Source organism: Microtus pennsylvanicus, chromosome 1 (genome assembly GCF_037038515.1).
Source record: "Microtus pennsylvanicus isolate mMicPen1 chromosome 1, mMicPen1.hap1, whole genome shotgun sequence".
Classification (NCBI taxonomy): Eukaryota; Metazoa; Chordata; class Mammalia; order Rodentia; family Cricetidae; genus Microtus; species Microtus pennsylvanicus.
Window position 1 is genome coordinate 46,523,799 of NC_134579.1, and position 20,227 is coordinate 46,544,025.

General features: G+C 40.7%; 1 protein-coding gene across 9 annotated transcripts in view; it reads left to right on the forward strand.

Annotated features, from left to right (window-relative positions):
* Spice1 (spindle and centriole associated protein 1) overlaps positions 1-20,227 on the forward strand; it is a 46,660-nt gene that overhangs the window by 8,770 nt on the left and 17,663 nt on the right. For all 9 annotated transcript variants that reach the window (XM_075963346.1, XM_075963356.1, XM_075963414.1 and 6 more), the window contains 9 exons: positions 14-61; positions 1,627-1,770; positions 8,592-8,694; positions 9,526-9,632; positions 10,573-10,688; positions 16,913-17,052; positions 17,252-17,389; positions 17,737-17,999; positions 19,783-19,914. In XM_075963346.1, the coding sequence (XP_075819461.1) occupies positions 14-61; positions 1,627-1,770; positions 8,592-8,694; positions 9,526-9,632; positions 10,573-10,688; positions 16,913-17,052; positions 17,252-17,389; positions 17,737-17,999; positions 19,783-19,914 (1,191 nt within the window). The remainder of the gene's footprint in view (positions 1-13; positions 62-1,626; positions 1,771-8,591; positions 8,695-9,525; positions 9,633-10,572; positions 10,689-16,912; positions 17,053-17,251; positions 17,390-17,736; positions 18,000-19,782; positions 19,915-20,227) is intronic.

Consider the following 20,227-nt stretch of genomic DNA (forward strand, 5'->3'; position numbering starts at 1 on the left):
TTTTTTTTTAAAGAATACTGTAAATGATCTAACAGTTCACCGGGCAACTCCTGAAGATCTGGTAAGTTTAACCCTGAAAAAGTCCTGGACTCTATGTTTTAGTTGGTGTCTGGCATCTAGCTTTCAGAACAGAGACCACCATCTCTTCTGGAAGTTGATTCGCTTTATTTAATCTGTTCACATCTGTGTAAAACCTAAAAGTCTATCTTAAGAAATTTCTGATTTTACTGAGGCTTATTAGCTACTGTTAGAATCTTACTAAACATTTTTGGTTTATAGTCTTACCACTTACCTAGAATTGACCTGCAGGTCTGTTTGTCTTTTCTGTCTAGAAATATCTGCAGCATTTTATCATTGCTGTTATTGTTATTTTCAAGGCAGGCCTGTGCTGGGTAACCCTGGCTAGTCTCTCCATGGCAGTGACTAATCTACTTTCTGTCTCTCGAGATTTGCCTAGCCTAGACTTTTCTTACCCATGGAATGCAGTATGTGGGCTCTTGTGTGTAGCCTCTTTTTCTAGCATATTTTAAAGATCCATCCATGTTATAGTATGTATCTCTACTTCATTCCTTCCAGTTGTGAAAGAGGATTGCATTGAATGGAGATTCCAGATTTGATTTATCTGTTAGTCAGCTGTACTGGTTTGTGCTTCTCATCTATTACGAGTAATACTATTGTGAATGTTCATATACAAGACTCTGTGAATATATGCATATGCAGGCGGTTGTGTATATCTGGAATAGAATGACTAGGTCTTGCATCTTCATATTGGACTTTATGAATAACTGCTTAATTATTTTCCAAAGTGCTTACATGATTTAAATCCCACCAGACTGTGCGGAGCTTCCAGTTTATATTTTAATTCTCCTCGTGGGTATAAAGTACTGTCTCATTGTGATTCTGATTTGCATATTCACAATTCTTGATTGCTAGTCTTTTTGGTAGTTTCCATGTTTGCCTGATTAAAACTTCATTAGATGACCCAGGTTTTGTTCATATTTACAGTTCTGAGCACTAGAATACTTGTAAAGGCAAATGTCTACTTTATTCCTTAGTCACCCCTATGGATTCTTCCCTTCCAACTGTTTAGGAGCTCTGGCTCCTATCTTCTCTGCCTCAGGAACTCTCCTTCCCTGGATAACTGCATCATCTGTGACCTCACTTCCACATGAAGCCCCCTCAGAGCTACGCAAACAGTGCATCATTTACTTGGAAGTGATGCAGTTATCATGAAAGGGGTGTGCTTTGCCAAAGATGGCTGTGCTGAATTTGGTACCCTTTACATCGTGTGTAAAGTGTCGGCATTGACCACGAATTGATGTTGTAGCACTTGTTGGATGAGTTTTAACTTGTGAATTGAAGATTGGTAGTCTATAACTGAAGTCGAAGTAAATATTTTTTTATGGCTTTAGGTTAGACCTCTACGTTCTAGATATTTCTCTTTTAGATCATTTTTTTGAAGACTATCAAAGTTTTAGCCATGAATGTACACACATGCATGCATGCATGCACCCACGTTGAACCTGTAAGGAATAAGAAGTTTGAACTAGTGTAAGTGGTCTTACATAGGAGCAGGCAACTTCTTTGTTCCTGAAAACATTTTTTACAGTTTTTCCTTCTGTATAGGTACGCCGTCATGAGATACATAAGTCAAAGAATAGAGCGTTGGTGCACTGGGAACTTCAAGAAAAAGCTTTGAAGAGAAAATGGAAGAAACAGAAACCAGAAATTTCAAATCTTGAAAAAACAAGATTATCTATCATGAAGGAGGTAGTACAAAAATTCATTGTCTTTAGAGTTCTTGGGTTGACTTCATAAGAGACTCTAGTACATACTGCAGCCTTAACAGTGAACAGGGATTTGGCAGAGAGCAGCAGGGTGGGTGGAGTCTAGTGCAGAGAGCAGCAGGGTGGGTGGGTGGAGTCTAGTGCAGAGAGCAGCAGGGTGGGTGGGTGGAGTCTAGTGCAGAGAGCAGCAGGGTGGGTGGAGTCTAGTCCAGAGAGCAGCAGGGTGGGTGGGTGGAGTCTAGTCCAGAGAGCAGCAGGGTGGGTGGAGTCTAGTGCAGAGAGCAGCAGGGTGGGTGGGCGGAGTCTAATGCAGAGAGCAGGGTGGGTGGGTGGAGTCTAGTGCAGAGAGCAGCAGGGTGGGTGGGTGGAGTCTAGTGCAGAGAGCAGCAGGGTGGGTGGGCGGAGTCTAATGCAGAGAGCAGGGTGGGTGGGTGGAGTCTAGTCCAGAGAGCAGCAGGGTGGGTGGGTGGAGTCTAGTGCAGAGAGCAACAGGGTGGGTGGAGTCTAGTTTGCTGCCTTAAATGTTCTCTCCACAACTCACTGGCTCTGTAGCCTTAGATTATGTAACTCTTTGGCCTGGAATTTTTCTGTTTGTCCATTTCTCCTTCTCCCTTTTAAAAACTAGCTTACAAAGTAGCATGTTTCTTCTGCTGTTGTCATAATACTCAGTTGTGGTTGGTTGACTCCCACCCACCTCCCCCATTTCTCCCTTCCTCCTGTCCCACCGAATCTTCTACCTCCAGCGTCCCCCTTTCGTTTTCATATCACATGTATTCTTCTCACATTTTTTCCAGGTTCATATTCTCCACCCACATTTACTCCCACTTAAATCCACATTCTTAACAATTAGAAGCAAGGGTCCACACATGAGAGAGACATGCAGAGCTCATATATCTGGGCTGGGTTACCTAATTTAATAGAGCATTTTCAGTTCTATTCATTTATTTTTATAAACTTTGTAGCTTCATTTTTCTTACATTAATTTGATTTTTTTTTAATCTTTAAAATCTTGGCTATGTTGAAAGGCAGTGATGGGTGCATGCCTTTAATAGCACTTGGGAGGCACAGGAAGATCTCTGAGTTCGAGGATAGCCTGGTCTACAGAGTGAGTTCCAGGACAGCCAGGGGAGCTACATAGAGAAATTCTGTTTCAAAAAACAAAAACAAAATACTTGGCTGTGCTATGAATTTTAATTTTTTTGAAAAAAGATTTATGTGTATGATGTTTTGCCTTCATGTATGTCTGTGCATTGTGTGCATGCCTGGTTCGTGTGGAAGCCAGAGGGTGTCAGATCCCCTAGAACTGGAGTCACAGACGGTTGTGAGCTGCCATGTGGGTGCTGAAAATTGAACCCAGGTCCTCATGAAGAACAATCAATGCTCTTAGCCACCGAGCCATTGCTCTAGCCCTGGTATAATGCTTTAAAAGAGATTACCACAGTCTTTGGCAAATAGTGCTCTATATTCATAAACTGCTGTAATTATGTCTCAGTTCAACAGTGTAGTAGGGTTACCTAGCAAAAATGAAATAAAATTAATTTTGTGTGGCTGTTGACTAGGTCATCAGCCATTTACCTCTCTGGCTTAACCTTTTGCCTGCCTGGGTGTTTGAAGAAATAATCAGATATGTCTGGTGGGTAGGCTGGGAGGTTAGAAGGAACTATAGCAGAGCGACCTTTCTTTCTTTTTTGAACTGAAGTCACAGTGCTGTGTGTGTGACCAGGCTAAGCTTACAGTGTGTGCTTTCTGCATCACTTTTCACGGTGGTTTTAAGTCACAGGCTGCCTTTTGAGAAATTCCTTAGAGTTCTTAGAGCAGTGGTTCTCAACCCCTTTGGGTCTACTGATCTTTCACAGGGGTAACCTAAAACCATCGGAATTTATTTTCATTTTTTAAGATTTATTTTTATTTATTTAGTATAGTGTTCTGCCTATATGTTCTGCAGGCCAGAAGAGGGCACTACATCTCATTATGGATGGTTGTGAGCCATGTGGTTTCTGGGAATTGAACTCGGGACCTCTAGAGAAGCTGAACCATCTCTCCAGCCCTATTTTCATTTTTTGTCTATGACTATTTACCTGCATGAACGCATGTGTGTCTGTTGCCAGTGAAGGCCAGAAGAGGGTGTTAGACCCCCTGGAACATGTATGCATGTGTGTCTGGTGCCAGTGGAGGTCAGAAGAGGGTGTTGGGCCCCCCAGAACTGAGTCACAGAGTTGTAAGTCACCATGTGAGTGTTGAGACTCCAGCCTGCTTCCTCAACAAGAGCCATGAGCACTCCTAGCCCCTGATAACCACGGAGCTGTCTCTCTGGTGCTCCTGACATGGGGAGAGAAGAGTACTGAGAGGATGGGTAAAAGGCCGCAGAATGCTTCCTCTGTCTGTAGTGTGGAGATTCTCGGTCCTCACTGCACATGAGATGTCATCACAGCTGACACGCTCCTAAGGAAGCTAGGGAGATACTGTACCTGGACTCAGTGCTCAGAGATTCAAATTTAGTGAGCAGCTGGGTGTGGACAGTTTCCTTGGCTGCGCAGGATGTTTTCCTGCATCAGAGCCACAGCTTTTGATGAGACTTAGATGTTTCCTTTTAGTAATAGATCTCACTTAGTAAGAATAGTACAGTGATCTTTGGCCACAGGAACAATCTGCTCCAAGAAATGTGACAGAGGCTTAGGAGAAGAGGGCAAAGCAGTGGCTTTACTTGAGACCTGATAATAATTAATAGCCAGTATCAACATGATCAGTAAGATTTTCCTTTTTCTTTCTGCCTTTGTCAGTTTCTACTGTAGCCATAGCTATGCTGATCTATTATATATTATATCTAATATACGTTATATTTACAAAGCTCTTAATTGCATGGACTTGAAAGATATTTTACCAAAGATGAAACTTTGGTTCATAAAATAATGTAATTTGTATCGTAATCACATTCTAAGCAGTGATAGCATATATATGTTTTCAGTATATACACACTCTTCTGCCACTCCTGTTGGGTTGAGGAGTTGCTTAGATCTCTATTGATATTCCAGTATATCTCAGAAGACAATATGTAGAAATAAATTTATCTTTTTAAAAAAATGTCTAGGCAGGGTATAGTTTGTCATAATTTGTCTATTGATTGTTTTATTTGTGGACACTAATGTTGTGCATTAGAGTGTAGTTTAAACTTCTGGGAAATATAGGACTCAAAATACTGTAATTTAAGAAAGCACAGATGTAGTTCTCTTGTGGAAGAGCTCAGCACAGCTGGTAGAGGCTCCGCAGTTCTTGAGCACGTGACTTAGTACAGAGTGGCTGAAAAGTGTCCTTCGGTGTGTGCAGCTCAGCAGCGAGTGGGAGTAGACAGTATCTGCTGCTCCTTTTGTGCCAGCCAGAGATTCTGGAATCGTGTCTTGTTCCCCAGAACATTATTGCATGGCCGTTCCCATAGTCAAAGAGGGGTGGGAAATTAGCTGCATCCTTGACTAAAATTTAGGAGTTGTGCTTTTAAAGGCAACACTGGGGATTAGTAGCAGTGTGTGCCACTCACAGATTGCATCTTAGTTTGCCACTATAAATAATGCAGTGGATATTGAGTATGTTTTTGGGTACAGACTTGTTTGTTGATGAATTATTGACAGAAGAACTAAGTCAAGGGCTTTAGCTCAGTATTAGAGCTCTTACTTAAGATGTTTTAGGGATTAATCCCAAATATTGGGAATAAAAAAAGAGAAAAAAGTAAGAGTCAAAGAGTATGTACATCTTTGGTTTTAGTTACTAAGTTTTTCTGTTTATGGTGTTTGTATCTAAAGAATGTGATAGGACCACAGGCAAATCCATGATGCAGTGGGACAGTATGGTTGTCACCATACTAGAAAAGTTGTAGCATGACTAATAAAAACTCAGAGACAGAAATTGGGCTTCAACGTGAAGGTCAGAAAAACAAAGCAGCTAGCCACTGGCTCTTACCTCAACCTCAGTCTGAAAATGGCGATCTTGCCTACAGGAAACCTCAGAATGAGACTGAGCCTGAGAGCTGTCTCTTCCCATACAATCCTTTCCAGGGCTGGGATTAAGGGTGTGTACCACTAATACCTGGTTTCTATGGCAAGCTAGTGTGGCTACTGGGATCAAAGGTGTGTGTCATTGCTGCCTAATCTGTAAGGCTGGCCAGTGTGGCTGTTTAGCTTTTCTGATCTTCAGGAAAGCTTTATTTACTAAAATACAAATGAAATGCCACTACAAAAAATTATACTAGAACAAATGGAATAAAATTTAAACATATTTCCTAGTGGTAATTTGAAGAGTTTACGACTTTTTGTTTTTAAGACATTATCCTCTGTCAGAATAAAGAACTGACAGAAAGTGGAGGAATGTTCTCATTAATAACCACATGGGGGCCAGAGAGATGGCTCAGCCATTAAAGGCTAGGCTTACAACCAAAAATAACCACATTGATGCCTGGTGTTAATTATAACGAGATCTCAAATAAAACCCATGCTGTGTACCATTGACACAGTAGGAAACTAAGTTTAAAGAAGTTGGGGTTTGTTTACTATTTCTGGTGTGGACCTCGAACCCAGTATTTTACACCATGTGTGCTCTTGGCCTTGTGCAGTTAGTTCTATAGTTTACTCTGGAAGGAGCTAATTCAGTACTTACTGTCAGTAACTGACCTAGCTGACCCAGTTGGCCATAGCAGCAGAAAGGATAACATAAGAATGCAGCTCACTTTTCTCTTTGTATCTTGAGATAGTAATTGATGCCATTATTTCTGTGTTATAGGGAAAATCTAGGCAGAGTGCTTGTTATTAGATGCTGATTTGAGTCAGTGTTCCAAATGGAGTTGTCTTGATTTTAACATTCTTTTCAGCTTAAGAATGACATCTGGTGGTGGTAGATAGAATTGACTCCTCTTTAGCGCATGACTTCGCTTATATGTGTATTAGTCCTTCAAAAGAAAGTGCTTAATCAGAGGCACGACCGTAATGGTGCTTTCCTGTAGCCATCTCTCTATGATAAAACTCCACCTTGTTTACAAATACCTAAGCATAACAGTTTTTGTTTAATCCTTAAACCTATACCTTGTTTTTTAAGTCACAGACCATGTATGACCTGTTAATGGAGCATCAGAGTACTTCAGTGATGGGAATACCTTTGAGTTAATGGCTCAAAGATTCTTATTGTTAATCTGTGTTTTTTAAACTGTGTATTATTATGTACTAATGGGTTATGAAATTAAGTAAGTGGGCGATAGCCATCACTTAAAACGAGAATGGAATACAACTTAAAGTCATTCTCATGTGGAAATCCTATGTAAAAGTCTCACTTTAAGAAGTGTGTGTGTCTTGGGAGAGCAGGCCCTTCACCTCTCCTGGGCAGCATAGGAGGCCCTATTGGTGGAGGTGTGGATGAGCCAGCCCCAAAGATGTGAGTGTGGGAGAGCTGTCCCTAGTACCCATCTGTCATGTGCTGGTGTGGAAGATGTGTCCTCCCTACCCTTCACCCCTAGCTGCCAGTGCCAGGTGAGGGAGCGGACCCTTCCCTTTACCAGCTGCATTCAGGACAGCAGGCCTTGCTGCTCACCTGGGCAGCTCACTGGAGCTGACCCTACTGACCGGAGATGTCGCCCCGCTCCTCATCTGTGATAAGGAATGGTTGGGGAGAGACGCTCTTCCCCTCACTGCTTATGACAGGAGGGAGAACTGGGTCTGTGGTCATAAGAGTACGAGAGTTGTCCCTGCCCCTCACCAGCTACAACACTTGGGAGAGTGGCCTCCTCACCTGACCTGGGCAGCACATTGGAGCTGGCCCTGATGGTCCAGGTGTGAGAGAGCCAGCCCTGAGGGCATGTGAAAGCAGGCAAACTGGCCCCTCCCCTTGCTCCCTGCTGTAAGGGGTGAACTAGCCAGGGCAGTGCTGGAGAGCTCACCCTGGTGCTGAGGAGGGAGAATGGGGGAGGGGGAGGGGTAGAGGGTGGCAGGCTGGCCAACTCTGCAACTACCCAGGCCCAGAACCAGGGTATGAATGTTGATCCACCCAACAATGATCTGCTGGAACACATGAAGGGATCACTCCTGTAGACCCAAAACTACAGGGTTTCCATGACATAGGGCAACAACAGGATATCCAGGCAGAGTCCCAGTGAGGCCCAGACAGTGTAGCAGAAGCCAGAGGCCTCAAACCAGACCAATGACTCTTTACAAAGAACACTTGCAAGTAAAGATACATGGAAAAAAGGGTTTACTGTGTGACTCACTGTGTCACACTACAGCTTCCATGACAAGATTTTTCCCTTTTTCCTCTTAAATTTTATTTTTTTTGGGGGGGGAGGGTGCAAGGGCAGAGGTTGGATACAAAGGGTTGGAGAAATTAATGGGATTAAGACACATGATGTAAAAGATGCAAAGAATCGAAAGAAAGTTTAAAAAGTGTGTGCTCTGTGGCATGAGTGTGTGCATGCATGTGTGTGAATGTATATGTGCATGAGTGTATATGGGCGTGAGTGTGCATGTATGAGTATATATGCATGTGTGAGTGTGTGTGCCATGTGCGTATCAGAGCACAATGTAATATATTTTCTTTGAAGCTACTGACAACTGCAATAGCTCCATCTACTAATATCTAATGGATATTGCTATTGGAGGGTTTTAGAATGGTCATGGCCCATGGTTAAGAACAAATCCAGCAACCACAACCAATAAAGGTTGATAATTAAGCTTTGAAAACATCGTATTCAATGCCTTCCCTTAGTCCTTTTCCTTAATGATTTTAAAGTAAATGTATTTCCTCTGAACAGTATTTTTCTCAACATGTGTGTAGATTCTTTCTGATCAGTACCAGGCGCAGGATGTGCTGGAGAAGTCCGATCATCTGATAGCCGCAGCCAAAGGTCTGTTTGTTGATGCTCCTCGTAAGCGCACAGGTGAGCGATCACTCCTCAAACCTGCTCTTCTGTCTTAAACCCAGCTTGTGATTAGAAGAATCCAGCCTGTTCCTGCTACATGTTCTAGCTGACTAGTATCTGAAGATTATTAGGGCTAGAGCCATAATTTGTTTGTTCTTCACTAGGAATATGAAGTATTACAAATTATTCATCTAAGGGAATTATCCATTGACATATGGTATAAAATAGAGTATTTTGTAACTACAAAACATGGCTTAATTTTCAGTTTATTAGATTGCCACATAATTAAAGCATGTATTTACTTGTAGTTTGAATAAGCTTAACTTAAACTCCAAAGCAACTTCAGTTTCTTGCTCAAAGAAACTTTGCTTTTCTTTAGTTACATAGGATTATTACCTACCGCCCCTGGCCCTCAGGGTCCATGTAGCCAAGACTGGCTTTGAACTCGTGATTTTCCTTCCTCTTAACTCCTGAGTGCTGGCATTATAGGCATGTACCACCATTCTCAGCTTCAACATTATATAACTTGTTTAATCTTTTAGAAACACATGATTTATTTTTAGTAGAGAGTTTGAATTCTGGGTCAGCCATTTATTAGAGTAACTCTGGGCTACTCACTTAATTTCTCCAAGTTCCAGCTTACTGATCTGTAAAATAGTAGACTATGTCTCATGGAATGTTGCGAAGGTAAAAATGAGTTTAGATATGCGTTCGGTTCATGTCCATACATGTAAGTGGAGCTGCTCTTTGAGAGTGCCGTCAAGTGAAGGGAGTCTGTGGCAGAACAGAACTTGCGAAGCCTGTTTAGGCAGATGCAATAAATCATAATGACTTGTGTCCCTTCTGCAGGGTTTCCAAATGTAACCATGGCTCCTGATTCCTCTCAGAGTCCCATTGGAGTGATTCAAGACCCTGTCGCCCAGACCACCCTTAATGAATCTCTCATAGAGCCTCAGGTAATGCATTGCACTCCCAGCCTTTGCTGAAATGGAGTTCAGTTTGATCTAGGCATCGTGGTAAGCATTTTAAATGCTTAAACGTCACCTTGTCCTGTCAGCTATAAAGAGATAGTAGAAAAAGAAAATTGACAAAGGAGATTGGGAAGACAACCTTGGTGTCATCCTTTGAGACAGGGTCTCTCATTGGTCTGGAAGTGAACAACTAAGCCTAGTCTGGCTGGCAAGGAACCCCCGGGATCTCCCTGTCTCTGCCTCCACAGTGCTGAGATTAAAAGCATGAACTGCCGTGCCTGGTCCTTTATTGTGAGTGTGTTGGGTCTTGGACTAAATTTCTCATGCATATATAATCCTATCCACCGTAGAAGCGGGAAACTTGTGATGGGTGAGGTACAATGAGTCAGAGAAGGAAAGGGAAAGATGGAATTGTCTTTTTAGGAATAAGTGCGCTGACACTGACCTTGCAGAAAGCATTCTGAGTGGAGTGGCAGGACACAGGCAAAGCTGCAGAGCATAGATGGTGCATGCAAAAAGGGAAACGATTCCTGAAAGAGAGTGTGCTGCCAGTGTTGCTTGCTCAGGCGTGTGATGCTAGCTAGCACTAGACACCTAAAACAGAAGCAAGTGTGAATTTGGGGCCAGCCTCAGGTATGTAACAGATTGAATTAGCCTAAGCTAAACAAAAACAAAAGGTGAACAGGAGATAGTATCTCAGGGTGGTCCCAGGTTTAGTTTTAAGAAGGGAAAGGTTTTCTTACATTTAAATACTGACAGCTGAAGGGAGCAAGGGCCGCTAAAGATGTTAGAAGGACTATTATTAGGGGAAGACCTGAGACACTTTGGTATTTAGCACACATATCAAGGAGGAGAAATTTCTATTATGACGAAAGGATGAGTGAGCATCTAATCAAGTTGTGCTGCTGGTTTTATGTTGAGATAGGCTCTTAATGAAGTAGATGATGAAGGAGAAGAGAGCACTGCTCACAGCCAGTCCGAAGACAGTGAGAGCGAACTGCCTAACTCCCTGAGCTCGCAGTCTAACAGGAACACGGAGAGGTATGTGGGTGTGCATTTGGCTCTCAAGAGGAGGCAGTACATGCCACGAGAAGTCATCTAGGCATGCCAGCATGTATTTTTGTTATTATTTATTTTTGAGGCAGGATCTCTCTATGTAGTCATCCTAACTGTCCTAGAACTCACTTTGTAGACCTGGCTGTCCTTGAACTCACAGAGATCTGCCTGCCTCTGCCTCCTAAGTGCTGGGATTGAAGATGTATGCCACCATACTTGACTTTTCTACAAATTTTCTTAAATTTAGGGTATTCTTGCTGGGCAGTGGTGTCATATGCCACTAATCCCAGCACTTGGGAGGCAGAGGCAAGTGTATCTTTGAGTTCTAGGCCAGGCTGGTCTACAGAGCTAGTTCTAGGACAGCCAAGACTACAAAAGGACACCTTGTCTGAAAAAACAAAGAAACAAAACAAAACAAAACAAAAAATTAGGATGTTCCCAAAAATTTTAGTTTATTTTTATATGAAAATTAGTATCAACTTATTCAACTTTATAAAACAAAGCTTATTGATATTTTGTGTTAGGACATAATGTTCCCCCTTTGTTCATCTGTATGGATTTTTTTTTAGTTTTTTTGAGGAGTGTTTTAACATTTTTCTTATGTAGGGCTTATTTATTTCTTGCTCAGCTTATCCTTTTATTTGTTTCTTTTAAATGGAATTTTTTATTTTACTACATCTTGTTTTTCCCTGTGTGGTTGGGGAATTGAGGGCCTTGTGGGAGGTACCCTTTCCTGATCTTCGTCCTAGGCACCCTTCCTTATACCTTCCAGCCTGTTGGTATTCATGTTTCTGCAGGCCCATAATTTCTGCTTCTTACCTCAGTGTCCAGCTATCTCACTGGATCTTAGTGAAGTGAGTTCTAGAAGCAGTTCTCCAGCTTCTGGGTTTAGCACCATGTTACCTCCAAAGGTCTGTGTTTTACACCTCCTCTTTTTAGTATATTACTTATAGGACTGTGTGAATTAGTAGGCGTCTCTGCTGTGTTCTTTATCTTTTAACAATATGCTTGTTTTGGTAGGGTGTGTGTGGGCTTGTGCACCGGACCCTCCCCATCATTTCTTTTGGTTGACCTCTCTTAAGATGGCATTGGTTAATAGTCCATTTTCTTAGTTTTTCAAAGAATTGGGCTCCTGGCTTATTAACTTGAGCTAATGTGTTTATTTCTCCTGTCTCAGTTTTCCCTCTTACCTTTTTTCCTTTGTGCTTTATTTTGTTGCTTCTTGACTTAGGGTTGTAGTATTTTTTTTCAGTTGACAAAAATAAATGGATTATTTTAGAAATGAAATCATTTTAGTTGATTTTTCTGCTTTTCCCTGAGAGTTGCCTATACTTATATAATTAAAGATAAAACAAAACAAAACTGCGGACCCTCCCTGTCATTTCTAGTGTAACCACACTGTGTTCAGGCTGTGGTCTGTCATCTCTCTTCTTGTGGAACTTGGTGATGCTTTCTTTATGAGCTGTCTGTGATCACATTTCAGTGAGTATTCCATGTGTGCGCTTGAGAAGTGGCTGTGATTCTATTGGAAGGTAAAACATTCTGTGTGTACATCATAGCACCGACCTTGCTGAATGTTGTATTTCTTCTGTCTCTTTAGTTAATTTTGCTGTATTATATACCAAGAATGTTATATTAAAGACTCCTAGTTTTAGTGTGCTTCTGTTTTTCTTCATATTTCTTGTTTTAGTATACTTAGTTGAAGTTTAATACATTTTCTGTGACACTGCTATACTTATAGAACATGTATGTCTATAAATGCTGTATCTTTATTTTGAGCAATGGCTTTTAGCATTGTAATCTCCATTGTCATGTTAAATGCCTTTTGGTCCAATCTGTGTTGTCTGAGATTGGGAATAAAACCTCTACTTCTTGTTTCTGATTGTCTCCGTTATCTTTGCGTTTTACATACAGTCATTTATATTTAGCCTTTTGCAATTATTTTTTATTCCTGTGCTCCTTGTATTCAGTGGAGAGTGTGTATGGCCTTCCGAATCAATTTGGAAATTCTGGTTGGTGAAGAAAGCTTGTAACACCAGTTGATACAGTTGATGTGTTAGATGTCAAATTTGCCATATTCTCTCATAGGAATGTGCATTGCACTGTAGCTATTGCTTTTCCTTTTCGTTGTTGGTTTGATCTTACTATAAAACTCAGGCTGGCCTCAAACTGTCAACTTAGGCCTTAACCTCCTACCTTTGAGGACTGCAGGCTTGCACACTGTTTTTTTTTTTTTTTACGTATTTATTGTTGTTCTTTAAAAGTCTTGGTATTTAGGAAGATTGTAGATGGCTGCTTTTGTGTATGAACCTTTTTATGGGTCTGCTTATTACTGTTCTTACTTATTCTTTGCTGTTAGCCATGTGCTTTCTTGATTTTCCTTTGCATGTTGACTATTCAACTGAGTTGTTCTGCATTTCTCCCCGTGTTGAAGTGGTTGCATTTTTAGTTTTGAACTGACAGAGCATAAAGCATTGCACACTGTGCTTTCCTATATATCTTGATTCTGATACAGCCATGAAATAATTAAGTGATCATCCAGTCCTTTCATGTTTTCTTGATTGTCTTATAGTTGAATCTTATTTAGTTAAAGCCCATGCTGTTGGGCCTGTGAATAGAATGTTCCTTGAATTCCTTAGACATTTTTAATCCCTCCCCCCTTTTTTTCCCTCATAGAATACATCCTGTTTACGGATTCTCCTCCCTCCACTCCTCCCAACTGGATCCACTCTCTTTCTGTCTCTCATTAGGAAACAGTCTTCTAAGAGATAATAATACAATTGTTATAAATTATAATATATTATAGTATATATAATTTAAATACAAAATATGTACTGTATAAAATATAATAAGATTAAAAAAATAATACATTGATTTGGGCAAAGGAAACAGAAAGAAAAGAGCTCACGTTTATAGCTGGCTACCTTTATCAGCTTATTCCTCTCTGTAGGATTTTAGGGGTCTGGCACCAATTCTGTACTTCATCCTATCAGTCCACGCTGGAGATATTTCTGCTGTTAAAACATTCTTAAGAGCTTTTGTAGATGGTTGTGTTTTACCTAATAGACAAGAATCCTCACAGATCTTTCTTGGATACTCTCTTTTCTTGCCCTGGCCACTGCTGAGATCACTGAGGCAATCCAAAGATTGTATCTTCCCCTTTAGAACTAGCCGACACGTGGCAGCTCACATACCTTCTTCTCAGAGCTTACTTTCTAAGCAGCAGTTCTGCTAATTTTGAGATCTGCAGGCCCAACCATTTCTCAATTTCAAGTCCTAATTACTTATTCTTCTTTTCAGTGCTGGGGATTGAGTTTGGAGCCTCAAGCTTACTAGGCAAGCACTCCACTACTGAGCTGATGCTTAACCCTGAATCATTTTGCTCAACAGTCTGTCCTCAGGTTTTCTCTTTCCTTAGGTTGTAAGCTTTTAGCTTTTTGTTGTTGTTGGTTTTTTTTTCTTTTTTCTTTGCAATCTCAGCAGCGTAACTTCTTGATTTATCACTTACAAAGTTCCGCTTTGTATGCTGCTCCACTAAGCTTTCTGCCACCCCACGCACTGGCTGGTTTCCAGTTTCTAGCAGCAGGCTGTTATGTGTCCTTTGGACTTTAGAAGTCCATTGACAATCATTTTTCTGTCAACTTTCTCTTTACAACATAGGAATTCTCTGTCAGGTTGGGGCTTCTCTACAATGCACCTCTTCCTGTGTCTTCATTGGAGGAGTTACTGACATCCCCATTTCTGCCAATTGTTCATTTATGACAATGTAGGCTACTTCTGTCATTCACCTAAAAACTTCAAGGCTTAGCCCTAAACTACTACTTCCGAGCTGTGTCTACATTAGCACACTACTCAAGTCCACAGTCTGTATTAGTTTTCTCATGATACTGTAACAAATTAACAAAACTTGGCAGCTTAAGATGATACAAATTCGTTGTCTGTAGGTTTGAAATCTGAAATATGTCTCAATAGGTTGAAATCAAGTGTGTTTAGAGACATTCCGCCCCCAGGGAGAGCCCCAGAGGAGAATCTCTTGCTTTCCTTTTCTCCTTTGGTTGTGTTGACAGTCCCCGACTGTGGCTCCCTCACTCCAGTCTGCCGCCATCTTACGCTGTGGAGACTCTCTGTGGATGCACATGTCTAACAATTAGGGCACTCCTTAGTAGTCTAGGAAAGGTCCCTCTCTCATGCTCTTTAACTTGACCACATCCGCAAAGTCCCCCTTTTTAGTGTGGTAAGATAGTACTCATGGGTTGTGGGTGTCTTTTGGCAGGCCATCTTTTAGCGTACCGATGATATGGCATTCTTTTTGTAGTTACTGTGTAGCCTGACTCCTGGAAGCATGGATGGCGGAGATGGTAATGTAAATATGAGATTGTGGTGTTTATTTGTCCAGCTTGTTGAGCGGCCTTCTTGAGCTTCATCCTAAAGGTTGAACTTAAAGCTGGTGTTATCTTACAGAGGGCGTTTTCTTGTCATCCGTCCTCTTTGTATATCATGACTCTTTTTGCTAGATACACTTTTAGTAAATGGTTTTCTAATGTGCTACTTAGAGTTTACTTGAAATTGCGATTTATAGAGTGGCTTAATGAAATTAAATTATCTCTTTCCTCTTTAATTTTGTAACAGTTTATAGTTCATAGATAAATAGCCTGTTCATTTATAACATAATTATTTTAAAAAATACATTAACAGTCATTTGGTCACAACTGCCATCAATTTTAGGATATTTTCATCACTTCAGAAAGAAATCCTCCCAACCCTTTCAGCACTGGATAATTATTACTAATATATTACTGCTCTATAGGTCTGCCTATTTAGACATGTCATCTACTGTCTTTTGTGCCTGGTGTCTTTCATGTTGTAGTCTATAGCAATGCTTCATTCCTTTCTCTGGCTGAGTACTATTCCATTGAATAGCTACACCACATTTTACACATGCATTCATTAGCTGGTAGATATTTACTTGTTTCTATTTTTTATCTTCCCACTTCTTAAACCTCAATTCAAGTCAGAAATAAAATATTTTTCATTGTTAGTGGCGAGAATGTGGAAAAGGCTGAGGTCTGTCATGAAAGGGCTTTCAAGTACGAAATCCCTAAGCATCTCTTCTGACTTCTGCCCGTCTCTGGTGTAAAGCACTTGCTTCAATATGAGCACACTGTCTGCGGTGCAGACTGGGTCTCTTGAAGGGAAGAGAAGGCACAGTGCGCAGAATCACATATGCATAATTACTTTAGAGAAGAAAGAATAGTGAGACTATACAACACTACTAAAAAGGGACTGGGGGCATAGAAACTGAAAGACAGATGGATTGATTTCTTCCCTAAGATATGGGGCTTTTTTGCCTCCTACCTGTCTGTATTCGCTTTGTTCTGTTGCTATGATAAAAGCCAGACAAAAGCAGCCTGAGGATACAGTCCATTACAGTAGTGAGGCATGGCGGCAGGAGCAGGAGGCCAGCCTGTCACAGTGTGTTGGCAGTCTGGAAGTAGAGAGTGTGAGGAAGGAGTAAGGCCGGGCTATAAAAACTTCACCCTCAAGCCTCACCCCCAGTGACAGATGTCCTCCTGCAAGGTTACCTCTCTCTAAAGATTCCATAACTTTCCCAAACAGTACCACTGACTGGGACCAAAGTGTTTGAATGTGTAAGTCTATGGGGTACATTTCTTATTCAGTCACAATATTGCCAGCTAAAGTCAATAAAAATAACATGAGGGCTGGCTTGTTTGTTGTTGGGATTTTTGTCCTACCTGGTACCCCACAACTGTTTAGCCCCAAAGAAAATCATACATAGGTCTCCATAAATTATAAGCTGATTGGCCCATTAGCTCTAGCCTCTCACTGGCTAACTCTCACATCTTGATTAACCCATTTTTCTGATCTATGTTAGCCATGTGGCTCAGTACCTTTTTTCAGCGGGGCAGATCACATCCTGCTGCTTCGGTGGTCTAGGCAGGAGTGGGAGGAATCAGCTTCCTCCTTTCCAGAATTCTCCTGTTCTCCTTGCATCATTTCTACTTCCTGTTTGGTTTTCCCACCTATACTTCCTGCCTGGCCAATCAGACATGATTGACAGATTACAGACAATTCTCCCACACCAAATAAAATTATTTATTTGTGAATTGATAAAAACTTTCAAATAAAGCACATATGCAGGTGGGCAGTTTAAATGATAGCACCTGTTCTAATTGTCCCATACTTTATAGGTTTCTTCATCAACTAAAGGAAGAGAATTCTGAGTTAATCAATCAATTGTGGACTGATATTCAGCAGAAAATCGCTACCCAGTCACAGAGAACCCCTCCAGGAACCCCGTCCTCGGTGCTCTCAGCGGAGGAACAGAAAGGCTAGTTGTTCTTTTGTAGTATTTCTGGTAGCAAACTTTCTTAGGTTTTATCTGTTTGTTTTGAACACAATAATTTTCAAATGCTACTTTTGGAGTCTTTACACATTGATTAAAATCCTGATGAATCTTTTGGTGGGAATGTTTGTAGAGAAAACTTGCATTCCCTTGAAATGCTTCCTCCTATGTTCTCCTTGTCCAGCTGCTCTGAATGCGACCGATGCTGTCAAGAGAATCCAGGCTGGGCTTCAGCCCGAGGAGTCTGCGGAGACTGTAGACTCCAGCTATGCGGTGGGACAAGTGCTGAACTCAAGGAAGCAAAAGCAGCTGCTAAATAAAGGTCCACATTTTCTCAGTTTACAAAGATGAATTGTTAAACACACATCCTGTTAAAGCTTTATTCATCACCCAGTGAATATTTTTTCCTGAAGCTCATCCAATTGGATATGTTTAAGTATGAGTTTGCCGAGGGAAAGCCAAGAAATCCTTTCTGTCCCACATAATGTGTGAGAGAGTTATAGTATGTTAGCTATCAATAATGTAAACTTTGTTTCAACACTGTAGGTTTTTATTATAAAACTGTGGTAACTTCTAACTTTCTGAATGGTGAACAACTAAATGTTTTCTTGGTAGTTTTGTAGTTGTGGTTTTCCTGGTTTTGAAATAGAATGGCTTTGTCTTTCTCAGTGAAAAGAAAACCAGATATGCGGACTCTTTCCAAGCAGAAGAAAAACATGTTATCCTCCAGCACAACCTCCACAGACTTGCCAAGTAACAACTCCAGCCTGGATGTCCTCAAACACATGATACATGAAGTGGAACATGAAATGGAAGAATATGAGCGGTGGACAGGGCGTGAGGTCAAGGGGCTGCAGGGTGGTCAGGGGCTCACAGGCTTCACTCTGTCCCTGGTGAGCTCTCTCTGCCGCCTGGTCCGGTACCTTAAAGAGGTAAGAATACAAGGTTATGTGAATCTTCTCTTCAGGCTGAATACATGGGAATGTTTTTTTTCTTGCTTTATAATAAGTAAAGTTAAATTTGAATAGTTTTATTTTACTCAGTGTTAATTTATCTACAATAAAATTTATGGTTGTAGTCTCCCTCTATCATTTGACACCTGCTTAGGTAAATTATTCTGATATTAGTTTAAACTTTAGAAAAAATGTAATTAGTAAGAAAAATCTGCTATAAATAAAGTAATATATTATGCTAGTTGCAAGTATTACTATTAGTGCATTTTGGTTTAAATAGCACTGTTAACTGTATCTTTGTTGTGTTGCTTTCCTTTGCTGACTGCTCCCATATTAGTCTAGAGAGTTGCTTTGCTGTGATCTGTAAGTTTTATAGGTGAGAAAACTGCTCATGATCTCTGTAGACTGGGAGTTGTCTAAATGGAAGATGTCTTATTATTGTGACAATAACTTGTAGAATAAAGAATTGTTTGCTTATAAATGATAATTGGTCTTTGTGTGGTATAGAATTAGTAGGATGTTTAATTTTCTATAAATCTACTTAAGGAGCTGGGGTGATAGCTCAGTTGCTACAGTGTTTGCTTTGACGGCATAGGACTTGAGTTTAGTCCCCAAAGCCCTTGTAAACAAAATTCTGGGTATGGTGGTGCTTGCTTGTCCCAGCATTGGGAAGTGAAGACAGTATCCCTGGGGCTTGTTAACCAGCCAGACCAGCTAGCCTAATGGTGAGCTCTAGGTCAGAGAGAGACACTGTATTTCTGAGAATGGATGCACACCCTCATACACATTAAAAATCTACATACAGTTTATTTACTATGTACTTAAATCTGTTGAACAAATATGACAAAAATGTTTAAGAGAATTTTATTTTAAGCAATAGTTGTATCTCTGTAATTTACATGTCATCTGCCTGTGTTTTTTTAAAACTGCCTTGTGATGAAAACATTGTTGTGCTGTCAGACATGCGAAGGTGTTTTCAATAGATCTTTATCCTGAGATTATTTCATTCTTTCCTTCATGTGCCTTTTATGATGTGAATGATATTGTAGTTAATGGATTTCTTTCCCCCTTTATCTTTATTCGGCTTGTTTGACGATTTCATTCGCATACATAGTACATTCTGATTACTGTCACCCCCGTCCTCTCCTGTCTCCCTCCCACTCCTGTTGTCCTCCACCTCTCAGCATCCTTTCCCCTTCAGCCTGTAGTCCTGAAAGGTACACTAGTGCTTAGAAAGCATTGCAGGCTTGGTAATAGTTGGCTTTTTAGCTATTCACTTGCTTTTAAAGCTGTGACATTTAATAGTAGAAATAGTCAATATAGTTGAATGTGCTTGTTTTAAGTTTTATTTAACTATCAATTTTTGATTGGCAGTATATCACACAGCATAAAATTCAAAGATACAGAAGTACTAATTTTCAAAACTTGTAACTAACCTGTTTGTTTCTTTGTAACCTACTATTATGGCCAGAAATAATGTATCTTTTTAGAGATGGTCTGTGTATTCAAACAGTATTTATGCACAGCCCTTCACTTTTTAAATGAAAAACTATAGTTCCTTAATTTAATATACCATTTATAAAATGTGTTACACAAAGAGGTTCATTTTTATTAGTTAAATAGAGTCTTCTAATGAAAGTTAAATCAAATCTCATTATTGCCATGGTTCATGCTTCTCTGTAATTATCTTTCTATCTTTGTAGAAATAAAGTTTTCAGTATGTGAGCCTACTAGTGGGAGTTTTTCTTTTTGTGTTTTGTAGAGTGAGATTCAACTTCGGAAAGAAGTAGAGACAAGGCAGCAGCTGGAACAGATGTTAGGTGATCACCGAGAGCTCATTGATGCTCTGACAGCTGAAATTCTCCTCCTCCGAGAAGAACACAGTGCCACACAGGTATTCACATGCTCTCCCAGTGGTCCATGTTTAGTAGTGAGCATGTCTGTGTGTCTGCAGGGTTCTCAGAGAAGAACACAGTGCCACACAGGTATTCACATGCTCTCCCAGTGGTCCATGTTTAGTAGTGAACATGTCTGTGTGTCTGCAGGGTTCTCAGAGAAGAACACAGTGCCACACAGGTATTCACATGCTCTCCCAGTGGTCCATGTTTAGTAGTGAGCATGTCTGTGTGTCTGCAGGGTTCTCAGAGAAGAACACAGTGCCACACAGGTATTCACATGCTCTCCCAGTGGTCCATGTTTAGTAGTGA